Source organism: Gallinula chloropus (genome assembly GCF_964237585.1).
Source record: "Gallinula chloropus genome assembly, chromosome: 3".
NCBI classification, from domain to species: Eukaryota; Metazoa; Chordata; class Aves; order Gruiformes; family Rallidae; genus Gallinula; species Gallinula chloropus.
Genome location: NC_140087.1, coordinates 97,700,213 through 97,717,128, shown reverse-complemented (window position 1 = coordinate 97,717,128; position 16,916 = coordinate 97,700,213). Strand labels below are relative to the sequence as shown.

The 16,916-nt window shown below is 42.1% G+C and overlaps 1 protein-coding gene across 1 annotated transcript in view; it reads left to right on the top strand.

The window, feature by feature from the left end:
- LRRC1 (leucine rich repeat containing 1) overlaps positions 1 to 16,916 on the top strand; it is a gene marked incomplete at both ends in the record, with an annotated part of 72,393 nt that overhangs the window by 25,380 nt on the left and 30,097 nt on the right. Inside the window, 2 exons of the mRNA XM_084262441.1 lie at positions 8,408 to 8,486; positions 11,355 to 11,444. Of these exons, the coding sequence (XP_084118567.1) occupies positions 8,408 to 8,486; positions 11,355 to 11,444 (169 nt within the window). The remainder of the gene's footprint in view (positions 1 to 8,407; positions 8,487 to 11,354; positions 11,445 to 16,916) is intronic.

Below are 16,916 nucleotides of genomic sequence, written 5' to 3'. Positions count from 1 at the left end.
CTTTCGGGGCTGCAGATGCACATTGGGTCATGTTGAGCTTCTCATCTACCAAGACCCCCAAGTCCTCCTCAGCGCTGCTCTCAATCCATTTTCCACCCAACCCATACTTGTACTTGGGATTGCCCCAACCCACGTGCAGGATCTTGCACTTGGCCTTATTGAACTTCATGAAGTTCACATGGGCCCACGTTTCAAGGTCCCTCTGGATGGCATCCCATCTCTCCAGCATGTTGATGACACCACACAGCTTGGTGGTGTCAGTAAAGTTGCTGAGGGTGCACTCAATTCCGCTGTCTATGTTACTGACAAAGCTGTTAAACACTGCCAGTCCCAATACCCACCCCTGAGGAATGCCACTTGTCACTGGTCTCCACTTGGACATCAAGCTGTTGACTGCAAATATTTAACTGCAACTAACGAGCCAATTCTTTATTCACTGAGTAGTCCATCCCCCAAATCTGTGTCTTTCCAATTTAGAGTCAAAGATGGGGAAGTTTTTTACGGAGAGAGTGGTGAGGTGCTGGAACAGGCTGCCCAGAGAGGTGGTGGATGCTCCCTCCCTGGAAGTGGTTCAAAGCCAGGTTGGATGGGGCCCTGGGCAACCTTGTGTAGATCCAGGCCTGCAGGTTGGTGTCCCTGCCTGTGGCAGGGGGGTTGGAGCTCTGTGATCCTTGGGTGGGTCCCTTCCAATCCATGCCATTCTACGATTTTGTCTCGTGTGAGACCGTGTCAGATTCTTTATGTGAGTCCAGGTAGATGATGTCAGTTATTCTCCCCTTATCCACTGTGTAACCCCATTGTGGAGGCTACCACACTTGTTGGCCATGTTTTGCCTTTAATGAAAACGTTGGCTATTACCAGTCACCTCCTTATTTTCCATGTGCCTGAGGATAGCTCCCAGGAGGATCTGATCCATAATCTTTTCAGTCTCAGCTCTGTTTCTGGCCATCCTGTAGTTCCCCAGGCCTTTCTCCCTTTTTAAAAACAGGGTTTATGTTTCCCTATTTCCAGTCAGTGGGAACTTCAACAGACTGGCACAACTTTGCAAGTATTAAAGATAGTGGCTTAGCTGCTTCATCCACGAGTTCCCTCAGGACTGGTGGATTTAAGTCACCAGGTCCTATGGACTTGTGCACCTTCAGGTTCTGTAGGTGGTCTTGAAACTGATCATCTTCCACAGTGGGTGCTTCTTCATTCTTCCAGTTCCTGCTTTTGCCTTCTCTGTCCTGGGAAGTGTGACTAGAGACCTGGCTGGTAAAGACTGAGGCAAAATAGTCACTGAGTACCTTTGACTACATCCAAATTCAAGAGAAGACTATGGATTTTGAGGGGTTTTTTTTTGTTTGTTTGCTTTGGGTTTTTTGGGGGTTGTTTTTTATTGACTTTGGGTGAGGGTTTTTTTTTTTTTAAAGCAGCAGGGCAAGTTGGAGGCAGAAACCTTTGGCCTGCTGTGGTATCAGCTAAACAGATAAACATCAGACAGTCCATATGGGAGTGACATAAAATAAATACTTCATTTTCTGAATAATCTAGATTAGAGATCATAAAATGGCAATCTGCAAGCAGGTGGTGTTATTTCTTTTATCCACAGAGTTGCTTGGGTTTTGGTTTCTCTTTTAATAAGAAGGTTAGATACCATGATACACAGTTACTGAAGAATTAAACCAATAAATCTGTAACTTTACTATTAAAACATTTCATACACTTTCTATCATTCACAGCTTAATAGGTAGAATACTAGGATTAATTTTTTCCTTGCTTCACAGACTAAAAGTATGTAATTCCTGCTAGGCTCAGGATCCAAGATGGAAATTGTTATGAAAATGTCTCCTAGCCTTGTTTAACTCTTCATCAGTAAAAGGTATATGACCAAATTCCTTGCACAACTTGGACTCCTGCACACAATTCACCTGGAAGTATTGTTTCCTTGCAGTCTGATCTTTGACCTTCCCTCCCTGCCCTGTCACCGCTTTTTAACTTACCTAATACCTACATGTCTGTGAAATGCAGTTTTATGAGGATTTTTTCCTCTGCTCCTCTCCTTGGTTGAAAAAGGGATGTGTCCAGAAGCAGCGATGAGGAGGTGCTTCAGTTTCTTGTCAATTATACAGAAAGGGATTTAGTTGAGAAACCCTAAGATGAACCTGTCTGTGAATTTTTCTTAAAAGTTGTGAAGACAGGTCTTAAAAGAGCTGTATCTGTGGTATTTTGTATATCCTCAGCCTCCTGGCTTGAAGAGGAAAATGTTACAACCTGTACAGGAGCCACTTAATCTCAATATACTTTGTAAGGACCGTGTGATTCCTGTCACATTGTGCCACAGACATTGTAACATTTACCTAAAGAGGGTTACTGCAGCCCTCAGGGATAGTAGCAAAACCTTCCGGCTTCTAGGGAAAAACCAGCCTGTCAGATCACTGGGTATGTCATGATTTTCATGTGGAAATGGAAGGACAGGCTGAGTGACCTTCGTCCATCCCTTTATCCCCCAGGGGTACAGAACCTCTGGGAGTTGCACTTGGGTTGCTTTGAGGAGGGTAGTGAGGTGTGGTGACCGCTGTGAGACAACAGCCTACTCAGCTGGGCTTGGCAGCTGAAGAGCCCTTTGTAAGGACAAACAAATATTTGCATCTCAAACTCCTTCTTGCCAGGTATTTGGCTGTATGGGCTCTTTCCTCCTCCCATGGTGGAGAGCCGGGTGGGAGAGCTTTCCCAAGGGCAGATGTCTCAGACACCACTCCTCAGTGGGTGGCATGAAGAAACCTGTGTGGAAGTGGGAAGAGAGCCTCTACTTTCCTTGATCCCTTGAGCACTGCAGTGCTTAATGCTTTGCTGGATATTCTGTGTATGTGAGATGTACTGTAGTAGGTACTGTATGTTAGATATATGTGTGAGAAAGGCAGGGAGCAGAATAACCTCTGTGTATTGACTGGATGGGTGGGATCTGGTTTGCCTCTGGTTAGGTCACTCCTGAAGGATAGTGCTGCATGAATTGACAGTCTTTGATTCTGGAACAGGCAACCCCGGGTATACATTGTGTATAAACTGTTAAGCTGCTTAATACATTAACATATTACTAATAACTAAGTGGTTAGGGTGTCTCACCTGTGTTGTACATACCTGGTGGTGGGCCTTCTGCTGTGACTGTCTAGATCAGGACTATTCACTTGACTTTTGCTGGGGCGTGTGGCGTGTACCAGCTCTCCAGCCCTGCTGAAGTACAGTGCTCTGTGTGACCTTTACAGCTGGAATATAAAACAGGCACCAGTAGCTGCTGCCTTGAAAGGCTGTTCTTGAACTCTCCCTCAGGAATGTGGAGCATCTGAGACTTCACCTGAGTGAAATACTTTTTACATGAGTTGGAGTCCACTGCTTGAGTAGCTCTGGTCTGGTAGCCCTGCTACAGCCTAGAACCTTCCCGGCCATTGCTGTTTTGATATTGATTTGGTATTGGAAATTACATTCAGTGATGCAGAATGTGTAAAAGATGCTGGCTGTCTAGTCTTTGTGTTGCCAGAATGATACTGTCAGTTCTTGAAATTTGATATGCAATGCTGTAAAAATGGGCACGGAAAAAGGTTTTATAAATTTAAAATGAAGGTTGCGTTCTCCCCGAGCCTCCCAGCCATTTGAAGAAGGAAAGTGAGGGAGGGGGGAAACAAGAGATGTTGCTGTTGTAAAAATCTTTTAAAAAAAATATTATAAGCAAACGAAAGGACTTTTAGAAGTACTGTTCTCATTCAGGCAGTACAGAATTCCCTAGTGTCAAACTTGGCTATTAAGTCACTTGTACATGACTTGCTAGATTGTCAGCAAATTCTTGTGTGAACTATGATAAAAGCCTGAAGAGTTATTTTTAATGGAGTGTGGGAGAAATATGTCCTCTTATACACACAACTACCATGCTTCATTTTCATTCACTTCTGCTGGCACGACTTTTTTTTGCTGCTAGTGTATTTCTATTGTCACACGTCACAGGGCTTAGGCTGGGTTTATGGCTTCATTATTAGCAGTGCTGCACAATCTGTGTGCCAGAGCATCTGGGGCATCGTGTAAATGTAGAGCATTTGTCAGTGTGCAGCATTAGAAGAATCCTAGATATTTAAGTAGGATTTGAGCTGGTTATCCAGCAGTGGCAAGAAAAGCATTCAACCTTGCTGCTGAGGCTTGAGAGATGTACGTATGTGCTAACGTCTGTAACGAAATCGAGTAGTCAACAGTAATGGTGAAAGCTTCTTAATCCATCAAGAGACAGAAGGACTTTTTTATATATTTTAATATCCTCTGTTGCATTTCAGTTGATTATGGTAATGCTTCTGTTATGGACCATCAGCTTCTCTGCTATAATAATCACTCCAGGGGTTTTTTTTGTCATATACTAAAATGCTCCTTGCTTTTTCTCGTCTGAGTTCATTTATTGAATACCCTGTTACAGTAGCCTTCACATGTAGTGATAAAGTATCTGCTAATGACTTGCCAGGTGTCTTTTGCCTGAGAAATCCTTTTAAGATGCCTTGCAATTAAAATGAGTTTATATTTCAACCCTGTTGAACATACTAAGTGTGTGATGGTCCTCAGTTCAAAGAGTCGTGATGAATTTTTGTCCCGTGTCCAGTTAGGTGGAAATGAAAAGGGAATCAGATGCAGAAAAAATTGTCCATGTAGGGAGGAAAATGCACTTCATGTGCAGGGGAAAGGAAAAAAAAAAAGCCAGCTTAGTGTAGAAATGACTTTTCCCTTCTTTTTCCTGTGCGTGTTGTTTCTTACTGAAGACTCTTGTTCATGTAGTGCCTTTGTAGTCTGGGCTGGGAAAGCATATTTCATTTTCAGAATAGATTCTGTAATTTGCAATTATGTCAATTATGTGCCTATACTGTCTTATTTCAGGTACTACCTTATATTGGAGTAATTCTCACTTAACTCAGATATTTGTTGGCTTTTACAGATAAGTTGGTTTTTTTTTGTTTTGTTACGACTCTTAAGTATTATTAAACAGTTTTGCTGAGAAGGCATATTTTCTGGTTTTCCTAGCCTGTCATACAGAAGTAGAAAAGAACCTATTTGCAGTATGGCAGTGAAGCTACACATTGGGGGAGGAAAAAACCCAGCATGATTAATTTCAGAAAAGGGCATTGAAGCTGGTGAAGGGCCTGGAGCACCTGTCCTGTGAGGAGTGGCTGAGAGAACTGGGTTTTTCAGAGAAGGAAAGGAGGCTGAGGGGAGAGCTTATCGCTGTCTATAACTACCTAGAAGGTGGGTGTAGAGGGGTGGGGGTCAGTCTCTTCTGTCAGGTAGCAAGCAATAGTACGAGAGGAAATGGTTTCAAATTGCACCATTAGAGATTTAGGTTAGACATCAGGAAGGACTTCTTTACTGAAAGGGTAGTCAAGTATTGGAACAGGCTGCCCAGGGAAGCAGTGGTGTCACCATCCCTAAGGTATTTTAAAGGCATGTAGATGTGCTTCAGGACATGGTCTAGAAGTGGAGTAGGAAGGGCTATCCTGTGGTTGGACTTGATGATCTTGAAGGTCTTTTCCAACCCAAGGGATTCTATGATTATATCATTCCAAGCATAGAAGCTGTAGATGCTGGCTTGTTTACAAAGAAATGAGCTATTCTGAGCCCTCAGAAGCTTTGAAGTAGTGATGTCCCTTTCAGGACTTGTCCAGCTAGTTATCCGGGGGGGATAGTATGAAGACTAGATGGTGGATATCTTAGCTCTACTAACCAGTGGTAAGTACAGTATCAGTGTTTGTCTTTGCAGTAATGCAAGGTAGAAGTAACAACGTGTATTGAGTGCATGTAGGACCTTTGTCTTTGGTAGTCCTGTGGTACAGAGTCTTGTACAGATGGCACTCATAGAGGACTGGAGTGGGTAAAACCATTATCTTTGCAGTTTTTAAATGCAGTTTTGATTTTTGTTTTGATTTTATGTCTATTTCTATGTAGAGAAAGGGAAGACTTCAAATTCTATCTGTTCCTGTTTCTTAAAACACCCTGTCAAAAATGAATGCTTCTTAATGTTTAATTTAAAAAAAAAAAAAAACCAACAAACTCACAACAGATAAAAGTACTAGTTTATTTGCCATCTGTTTTGGAAGACAGAGTAATGTCCCTGCAATGACGTCAGTGCTTTTACTTTCTGGAGTGTTAGTGACAGGCAAATGCTTTTAAGTACTTAAAGCATTATGAGAATTTACCACTTTAAGGCCATCATTTAATCAGGCAATCTTAGAGGTACTTGTTTTTGTTGTTTTGTTACCCAAATGCCACGATTCAGACCTACCATATGAGAGGAATAAAATGTGAGGCTTTAACTCCTGAAGTGAGGTCAACAGAAACACTTATGAACGTGACACTTTGAAGTGGGCTGAATATCCCCAACATAAATTCAGGAGCCCTGTGACTCCTGCAGCAGCTTCATGGCTACTTCTGAGGTTCTGTGTGTAGGGTCTGCTTGTTGTTTGCATCATTGGAATGCGTTGTGCTGGATTTGGGCTTGTGAATGAGATGAAACCCACAAAGAAGTTTGAAGAACCTGACCATAAGGCTTCGTTCCTCTCCAGCCTGACACCTCCTGCACAAGGTCCTTGCACCTCTCCAGTATTTGCACCAGAATGCTGTTCTCCCACATTATCTGGGTTTTTTTTGTGAGGTAACCTGCTAAGGGGAGAGAGCTCTCTTGATCCTGATTTAGCGACTGGGTATGAACTGTCCCTTCTGCCCAGGGAAGTGGTTGAGTCACTCTCCCTGGAGGGGAGACATGTAGATGTGATGCTTAGGGACGTGGTTTAGTGATGGTCTTGGCAGTGCTAAGTTAACGGTTGAAATCAATTGTCTCAAAGGTCTTTTCCAACTAAAATGATTCTATGATTCCATGATTAGGAACCATTTCTCCATCTGCCCCAGCTGTTTTCCAAGCTGTCCCTGGTGGGTGTTCTGGGAGCACTGGGTTTTGTGAGGCAAGAGTGATTTGATTCCGTTCCGGAGGAAACACTTCTTGAGATGGAATGAAACCCATTTGGGGTGCCCATCACTCTCCTTCTCTCCAGCCCTTCCCACTCATGCAGGAGACACAAAGTTCCCAGGAGATGTTCCTCTACCACCCTTCTGTTGATTGTCCACAGCCTATGGATTTGGAATATATTCTTGCTGGCTCCAGGTTTGGTTCTGAGCTGGGAATCATTAAAAATAAATGCATTTTCTCAGATTACTTGGCAAGAGATGAACCTTATGAGCAGGTACCTTCTTCCCTCCTCCCCTCGTCCCTCCATTGCACTGCTTTTGGGGAGAAGAGCAGAATGAAATATGTAAGTCATTTCTGAGTTACTCAGCTAGGTAGGAAGATACCTAATTTCCAAATATTTTTCAGCATATTTAGATGACTAATGGCTGCTGAGGTCAATGATACCACCTAATGAGGAAAATACAGACATTTCCTGAGATATTCTTTGAGATGAGAACAGAAGGAAGAGGAAATGGAGTAGATTTAATGCTTTGTTGAAGAATAGTAATAGGAAGAGCCATGGAAACAGAAGTCAGATTTTTACTTTATATTTGCCTTATTTTTCAAAGATTAAAAAAAAAAATCATAAAAATCTAAATTGTTCAGCAGGGAAACCAAACATGTTTGTGTCGTATTTGCTGGAGCTCAGTAATGGTAAGCAAGGACTCTACACAGAGGACCCACAGCCTACTTGTGGAAATATAACTTGATGTAAGAGACCCAGAAGATGGGTTTATTTTTTAAGATAACATGCCTGACTTCCATAGGTAAATGTTTTTTTCCATGTATCTTCATGGTAACATCTCTCTTTCACATACAAATACCACTGGTTACTTTCTGGCAGTCTGAAACAACGCACCAACACTTATTTGGGACCTGTCAATTTGAATAATATTTTTCAAATTGCTTGGCTTTTAGTGTGCAGGCGGCTGGTTCTGCTCCCATGAGTGTATGTTACACTTGCACATTCTCTTCCTCCTCCCCTTGTTTTCCCTTCTCACATACTTTCTGCCTGCACAGATTGTGGGCGTGAGTTGATGAAATTACAGGAGGTTCAGATTTTAATGGGTTCTTCAGGGCACTCCTCGCACATGAAGGATCTGTTTATTTGATGGGCAGAGCCTGATAAAGATCAGTCCAAGGACAGGTGAGTAGTCCAGGATCAGGAGGGGAAAATGGGATGTGAAAACGCACAAAGTGGCTCTGCCCCAATAGCTGTGTACTTGGATACAAAGCACTTGGATACAAAGCAGTCTTGCATGTTGAAATGTCTTGAAAGATACCAAGATAACTCCAGTAGCAAGTTGCTGAATGTAATGAGGCAATAATTTCAGTGTAGATGCTGTAAAGTTGTTGACAAGTTTTTTCCTTTTTTTTTTTTCTTCTTTTTTTCCTCTGCAGATATTCCTGAAATACCAGAAAGCATCTCATACTGCAAAGCACTACAGGTAGCAGATTTCAGTGGGAATCCACTGACTAGGTAACTTCCACCTTCTTCTTAGTACTTGCCATACCAGAATTGCAATCTTGCTGTAACAATTACAATTTTAAATAAGCCCTTAAAAACTGTGATCTCTGTGATCTCTAGGATCTCTATGAAACCTTGCCAACAGTGTCTGTCTCTGGCAGGGACTGCAGCAAAAGTTCAGCTTTAAAGAGTGATGTGCATCTTTTCTAGGAGGGGATGAAATTTGTTAGCCAACCAGGAAAAATGTAAATCTGATAGTCTTAAATGGTTTTAACTCCTCCCCTTAAATACGTAGGAAAGCCGTGCTCGTGCTCGTACTTGAGAGAGATAAGGCAATGGTTAGCACGAATGCATTGGCACAAGCCCAGGTGCCTGATGATTTGGAATAGACTTTATATCAGCCACTGCAGATAATGGCTTTTACTAATGATTAAAGCTTGGACTAGCCGTTTCATCACCCTCCCATCAATTGGGACACAGTGACATGCAGTAACATGTGGCAGAAATGCACTCGGATGTCGGTGGCTGCTGCGGCTGCCGCCGGTCTCTGTTCTGCTGAGCTGGGGTTTGGGGATTAGCCTGCTTTTAGTACAGGAGTTTTGTTTACATTTCTCTGTTCCATTTGCTGAAGAATTTGGAATTTATCTAGTGAGATGAGGCTGCAGATAGCAAGGAAGAGCTGATCTGCTAGTTAAGGCCTTTGAATACTATTTGGAGAACAGTTTCCTAAACCAGCTGGTGCCACAAAGCTCATTTGTGGTGCTGAGCAAGTCACATAAGCCAAAGTATTCAGAGTGGGTGCTCGCTGGCCTGCTTTGCCTTGCACTGAGACGGGCTAGGAGTACTTGCAGGATTAGCTGGCTGGCTGGGGTGCAGGAGTGCGAACAAACAGGAGAGTGTCTGTGATATCTTAAGCCGCTCCGGTGGCTTTGCAAGACGGCTTCTCCCACGTGTGCAGCTGAGATTCTTCAGAAGTGTACTTTGAATATTGCCCATAGTGTGGCCTGAGTTCTCTGGAAAGACACATCTCTGAGCATCAAAGGGACACTTGTGATCTTAATCCCTGTGCCTCTGTAGCCCATTTATACAGCAAGGACAATAATACCACAAAAATCTAGCAAAGCAAACTGAGGCTGAACTGATGTTTAGGTACACGAGCGGTGAGGGTCACCAAACAGCTTCTTCCCAGGCATTGGTATGCAGTATTTAAAGCTCAGAGCTGCATCTTGTGGTATTGAAATCAAGTTGTCTGTAGTAGTGTGCTAGGTGCCCTTCTCCATTTTGTGTGCTGATTAAAGCCTGAGGCCTGAGTTAGGTGTTTCCTCAAACTGTAGTTGTACAGCACGTTACCGCTGAGGGGCATTAACAGAAGAGTTTAAAGGCTTTTTAACAGTGTTAAAATAGATCTCTCTTTGCTGACAGTTTAAGGAAATTTTTAAAAACGCTTGATATAGTGGCTCTGAAGTGTGTCCTGGGAAACATCATGCCAAGCAGTTTACTAAGTTAGAAAACACAGATACTAGCAGCTGTTTACACACAGTTGCCAGGTATTTTCTGTGATGAGATCCAGAATTTCAGTTTTACCTATATAAACCTACCTTACATATAGGTTTTGGTACTAATTTGCCCTGGCACAGTGGGAAAATCTATTAGTGCTTTCCTTTCCTGTGTGATATCCTGGAACTTTTTTTAGCCATTGATTCTTGTCCTTATTTCCTCTAAGCGTAAAAGCCAGTCAGAGATCTTCCCAATCAATGTCCTACCACTAATACACTATGTTGCCTCATTGTCAAACTTAATCATTGATGAACTTGAAGCATTAAAAGTGGCTGGCAGACTGTTTTTCCAGCTGCTCTCAGATGATTTCAGGTTTATAATAATAAAGAGCAGGTGCATTTATTGTAAATTAGACTGGAAGTCCCCTATATGCTACAGTAGCTCAACTATATAGAATAGCTCCGGTTGGAAGGGACTTACAATGATCAGCTAGTCCAACTACCTGTCTGCTTCAGGGCTGACCAAAAGAGAACCGGACCATGTAACTCCAGTATTAAACCTGATAGAGTTTAAATGACGTTCACATTTTGGAGACTCTGGCCTACAGGTCATACCGTTTGCCTTGGGTGATGGGGAGAGCAGGAGCCAAAACAAATGCTACAGCTTGAATTTAGGTTGCATGCTTTGGGAGTTGAGTAGAAATCGTATGGCTGGGACAGGGGCTTCTCATCTTCTACCTCATTGCCCCTTCTACACCACTCTGTCTCTGCAACTGCAAACCAAGTAGTGACTGGTATGTGTATGTGGGAGGAGAAGCTGAGCCTTGCAGAAGACCAACCAGGTGATTAACCTAAAGGCTTTGGAAACTTCAAGAATGTTTTGCTTATGGATGCATTGGAGTGGAACCTTGTCTTCAGAGTGAGCTGACAAAATGGCCACGCTGTAAGCACATGTGTAACTGAAATCTGAATAAAAATAATTCAGTTGATTATATTACCATCTAGGTAATACAGGAAAATGATAGCAAAAAACACTTTAAAAAACCCAACCTGTTTGACTTTTAAATTTGTTAAAAATGCTTGAAATGTTCTCAAAGTTTTTAAAGTTGCAAATTGGGGGCTGGGAGTCAGGGATGTTACCTGTTCTTTGACACAGAAGAAACTTTAAAGTCTCTAAGTCATGTTTTTGGTTTTCTTTGTTTTTTTCCTTACTATGTTCCTTAGAATTTTCTGAGAGTTGTGCTGGAGTCTGGGCATGCCTCCCTCTGTGTATATTTGCTAAACAGACTCTTGTTTTCTGCTACGTGTTCTTTTTTCCAGTATGTATTACATGAATTTGATTGCTACTGCTGGAAATCCTTGATTTGAATTAATATCTCCACAGGTTGCCCGAAAGCTTTCCTGAATTACAGAATCTAACGTGTCTTTCAGTAAATGACATCTCTCTGCAAGCACTACCTGAAAACATTGGGAAGTAAGTTTTTTATACTTTATTACTATTTTAATTAATTTTCTCTTTATTGTTACGCCTATTGCATAAATAACTTGCATAATTATATGTAATATACCTATAAAGTTATTTACAGGTCTGTGCTTATTTTTTATGTTCTTTCCAGTCTGAAGGATCTGTTTAAGAAAAGTCCTTTTGCATTTTCATGTGATGTAAGCAAGCCAATGCAGAACCTGAAGCATGTGTGTGTTTTGACTCTGTTTTCCAGGACTTGCAGTCATTTGGACTTTTAGGTGCAAAATTAAATAGGTGTTTTGTGGTGGTGCAGATCTGACCTTTTGCTTGTAGTGCACTATTGATTCATTGTTGTGAATATGGCAGATGGCTTGCAGCTTAGCTCAAAACGAGACAATGTTGCCACAAGAACAGAAGGGTAAAACCTGGCTCTGATCAGATTGGAAATTAGACATTTCCTACTTACAGGACCAGTGTGGTTCTGAAAAAAATGCCAGTGGGAGCTGTGGAGATGAAAACTCATGGAACAGCTCTTCAGATGAAATCTGATAAGCTTCCAAGGTGTTTGTTAACTCTGGAAAGTAGGGCAGGCTTGCAAGGACAGACTCCCAAAGTGGAGACACATGGAAGGTAAAGTAAGTGAACATAGTTTATCTGTCTCATTTTGACTGAAACTGTCATCCATACCTGCAGAAGAGGAAGGGAAATCTCTTTCACTTTTGGAGAGAGAAGGGTATTGCTTCCTTATTGAAGGAAAAGAGGTAATTCCATGCCTCCTCACTTGAAGGTGTGAGAATGGCTGTGCTGGTTCAGATCAAAGGTTCATCTAGCTCAACTTCCTTCTACAGTTGCAGTAAGTAGATGCCTAGTGAGGATCAAGAAGAAAATGTGTGCGTGATTACTTTCTGTCCCCTGACTGTTTCTGGTTCAAAGGATTTACTGAGCTTTGGATTTTGGTTTGTCTAATTGGTAGCCCAATTCCACGTGCTCATCCAGTTTCTGCTTCTGCTTTTGTAGCCATGTTTAGTATTATTCTGCCCTGGCAAATAGTTGTCCAGGTCTGTTGATGGATGGGTTTTTTTGAGCCTAACTTTACCTACCTTGCTTATGATTCCTAGTATTGGAAGAGGTAGCGAGTGGTTGATCCCTATGCACTTGATCTGCCATCGATACCTTTGTAATTTTCTACTATACGCTCAGGTGCTTTTTTTTCCAGGCTGAAGAATCTAACTTGCGATTTCAACTTCAGGAATAGCCTTCACAGAACTTAAGATATTTGTGCTTTAAGTTGGAAAAGTTACAGCTTGTTACTTTTTGCTGGGAAACTGTTTTAGAGAATGTGAAATTTCTTACAATGCCTGATTGTTATCTAGATTTTTTTTTCCTCTCTGGCTTCCCCCCCCCCAGCCCCCCACCGTTTTTCTTTTTAATTTGCACTTGCCTTTATGGTTACCTTGCCCATATTGTTGTTCTAAGTACTAAACTACTTCCATCTTTCTCCACAAAACTACAGTAACTCAGCTGTTGAGTCTTGAGTATCAGTAGAGGGCTATTAATCTTGGACATCCTTTCATAATGTGGAATATTTCTAACATGGATTCTCTGGGGAGTCAGCGCAGTCACTGACAATAAAACCCAACTGCATCTGAAGAAAGGAGTTCTCCAGAAGGGATCTTATTATTAAGAGCTCGTGCTCTGTAGTCAAGTTCAGACTGGCATTGCTTTAGCCACTTCCCATGGGTATGAAAGCTGTCAGCTGGCACCACTCCAGCAGCAACAGAAGTGGAAAATGTCTTTTGAAACCTTCCGCAAGCACCAACAGGCACAGCTAATGTGCGTCCAGTGACTGTGGCAAAATCTTACCTACAAGTTGCATGGGCTGGGGCTTTTGTGACTTTTCTCCTTTTCTCTAAAATCTCACAAAACTTTTCATGCAGCTTTTTGCAGCGCTGGCAGCTAAGAACAGGCTTGTTCAGTCCTTGCGGTTACTGAAAACCAAGGGTAAAGACTTGGGATCCTGCCTGATTCTGAAAATAAATACAAGAGTCATGTCAAGCTGAAACGATTCCCAAAGTATGAGTTGGACTGCTGGTTGCAGACAGTAGCTAAAGGCAGGCTGCTGGCTTCCCTCAGTGGTTGCTGGCTGTGGTGGCTCTGGCTTCTTGCTTGTTCTGCCAGGCATTTGGTAGCGTGAGTAGCAACAGCCTCTGTTCTGGAGCAAATGACTCGAAACAACTTTGGCTAAAACAGGGATACCAGACATTTGTAGAGATGTTAATATGTGGAGCTGTGCAAGAATAAAGGTAAAAATTGGTCTGTTCTTGATCCTAAGCAGTCCAGGGAAATGCTGTGATACTTTCTCAGCCCTGCGTGAGCTGTTGTAGAACAGAGCAGTGTAACCTGTCTTCCCTCAAAGCTGTATCTGATTCCCAATACTGAAGCTAAAAAACCAGGGACCCTCACTTGCTTTGGGAAGAGCCATGTGTTTGTTCTGGTGGTCTTGGTGAGTTCTCCTGGAGGGCTGGACATTAGGTCTGACAGGCCTGCTTTGATGTGGGAAGTGCTTCCAGGTTAGCTATCTAGAATATGAATACTCTATTTTTACAGAAACACTGTAATCTCATTGGTAGAAAATTCCACAATCAGATGTATGCTTAAAGAAGCAGAGACAAATATGTGGGGCTGTTGTTTTGGGCTCATTGGGTATTTGCGATAGGTGGGAATATGGCAACTGGCAAATGGATGGTAAGCTTGTACAAAAGACATATGCTTTCCAACTTGGAAGAGTATTAATGTAATGCAAGGGAAACTCATGTGGTGTCTACCCAAAATGTAACTGTTCCTTAGGTTTGTTGGGAGGGATTTTTTTTATCAAATTTTTAGCATCAGATCAGTAAATAATATTTTTTGTTTGTTTGTGTTTGGGGTTTTTGGGGGGTTTGGTTCTTTTTTTTGGTCTGGCTACCAACAAGTGCTTTTCATTTTTAGTTCACAAAATTTTCATCATTTATTGCAAGTGAATTTGATGGTGCAGCTGGCTTCATTGTCTTTGGTTAAAACCAGTGAAATGCTCTGTGGCTTCTCCAAAGGTTCTCTACTGTGTTGTTCATTTCCTTTTCTGTTTGTTTCCGTCTGCACTTGCTCTGGGACCCAGAAAATGCTTCGATTAGGGAAAAAGTAGTTGTGCTTTGCTGGCTGAACAGAGCCTGTAAGGCTCTTAGAGGTGATTGGATAGCTTTGCAAATGCCTTACTGGAGTTTGTGTGCTTTGGATAATAATCCATGGTGGTGTTGGATGGAATAGGCTGGATTTTATATATATGCGCTCTGTATATGGTATGTCAAATAGTGAGCAAACAAGCATATTCTGGTCATTGTTCTGCTACAGTTGGGCTTGTTTCGGGAAAAAACTTGAAGCCCCCGTGCTTGCTGATGGTCTTCTGGCCACTAGAGTATGTGTGAACTTGGGGAAATGCATCCTAAATTCTTATGGTCCTACACTCTTTGTCTGGGAAACTGTCTACTACAGCGAGTGTAATCTCAAATTCATGTAGCACAGTGAGCAGCATGTATTTAGTGTCTCTCTCTTGTTGCTTTTTTTCTTGATTTACTTCAAATCTTGTGGCACTGCACATTTGCCCTACTGTCTTAAATGGGGAAGCAACGAAAGCAATGTCAAATCCTTTTGGAAGCAGTACTTTGAAGGTTAGTTGAGAAGTTCTTCCTAATGGCAGAGAATGAACTTGAACCGCCTTGTGGTGAGCCACTAGTAGAAGCGTGTCTTCCTCATGTATTCATTTTTCAAACAGCCTGATATATGAGGTATCAGTGTTCAGATTCACTGTCCCAGGACCATGTCTGACCTTGTTCAAGCCACTGGTATGTAGAATTGCTGTAAGGTTTTTCCTGTGCCATTATGAATTCTCCTGCATAAACCTTTTATATTTTTCTTTGTGTTGCCAAAAGGGATGTTTTTAAAAGTCCCAACCGGACATTTGAAGAACATAAGCAAGCTGTCCCTTGAACCTTTTGTCTTTCCACTTGCTTGTGTATAGCCATACTTGGTGTATGCCAACTTTTCTTCTTGTGTGACCACTTCACTTTGCTTATCCAGTGCTGGTATGTGCTGGAAGTTTTCCCTTGTTAGTTGAAGCATTCCTCTTTCAAGCTCTTGTGTTGTTTTAGGGTGTGCTAGAAAGGTGTGTGACACTGGTTTAGGACTTGGTAACAGACGTCTTAATATTGCTGTGATTTGTGTTCTTTTAATTTGTGTGGTTGTTGTCTGGAGTAAAACAGTGAATGCTGATGGGTGTGAGATATTTTAGCTAATAATTAGTTGGGTGCAGCTTGGAGCAGGAGTTGTCCTGTTGGCGAGTTGAACCATTTTGAGAAACAAGTTCCACAATGTAAGCTGAAAGCGGGAGTGTCTTTTACGGCATTTCTCAGTCTAATGAGCGTGCGTCTAATTTCCTTGCTTATTCTGCAGGACTGTGTCTATCAGTAGAGCTGCCCAACAAGCAAGCATAGCCTGTTCCTCCCAGAGTAGGTAGCATTTAGGCATTTCCACTTGCTTCCAGGGTTTATCTGTAATACTTCCTTACTTGTGTCATTCCCAAAAAACACTTTTAACTGAAATTATGTTTGTATGTAAGGGTATTTGGGTAAATCAGGGTGTTTGTGTTGACGGCTTCCTAGGCTGTACTTCACAGGAGTTTGAATAATCTATTGTCTGTCTGTCCCCAGCACTGTCTCTGTCCATGTGGGTTCGTTTTGAGCATTGACTTTGGGGTTAGTTCCCCACTACCACCAGCCCACTGTGATGTTGGCTTTTCACCAGCAAAGATTAGAGATCCATACGGTGCTCTCATGGTGCAAGGTCTAGAAAGAGAAGAGAGACTGTGTCAGCTTTGTATGTTTGTTTATTTATTTGTGGTTTTTAGGCTTGAGTGAAGTCCAGGTACCTTCTTTGGAAAGCCTTTTATGTGTGTGTCTGATGTTTAATCTAGCATTGGACTCTCAGATGGGTGCTTCGCAAGGAATCGTCCCAAGCCAAAAAGCCAGTCCTTTCAGCATGAAATGTGTATTTGAAAAAGACAGTTATCTGTCAAACTCTGCTGGGACGACAAAATCAACAAGTTTCTTTACTGGCTGAGGCAAGAAGCTGAGCTTCACCTCTGTGCCTAGAGGGGATTTAAGGCCTGCTGTCCATCAGGTCACCAAACATCAAACTCTTACCCAGTCTGTAGCTTTCAACATTTTTTTCATCAGGCTTGCCTGTGCTTGGGAATGATAAACTCTTTTTTTTTTTCCTTTTTTTATTTTTTTGGATGCTAAGTTTTTTTAAAGTATGAAATTATTCCTGACTGGCAGGGAGTGTGTTACGGAAGTTCTCTGCCTGGACTCTAGCATGGCAAATAAATAAAGCTTTTCTGTACTATACAGAGTTGTGATTTCCCCCTGCCCCCTCCCTGCTCTAAATGGC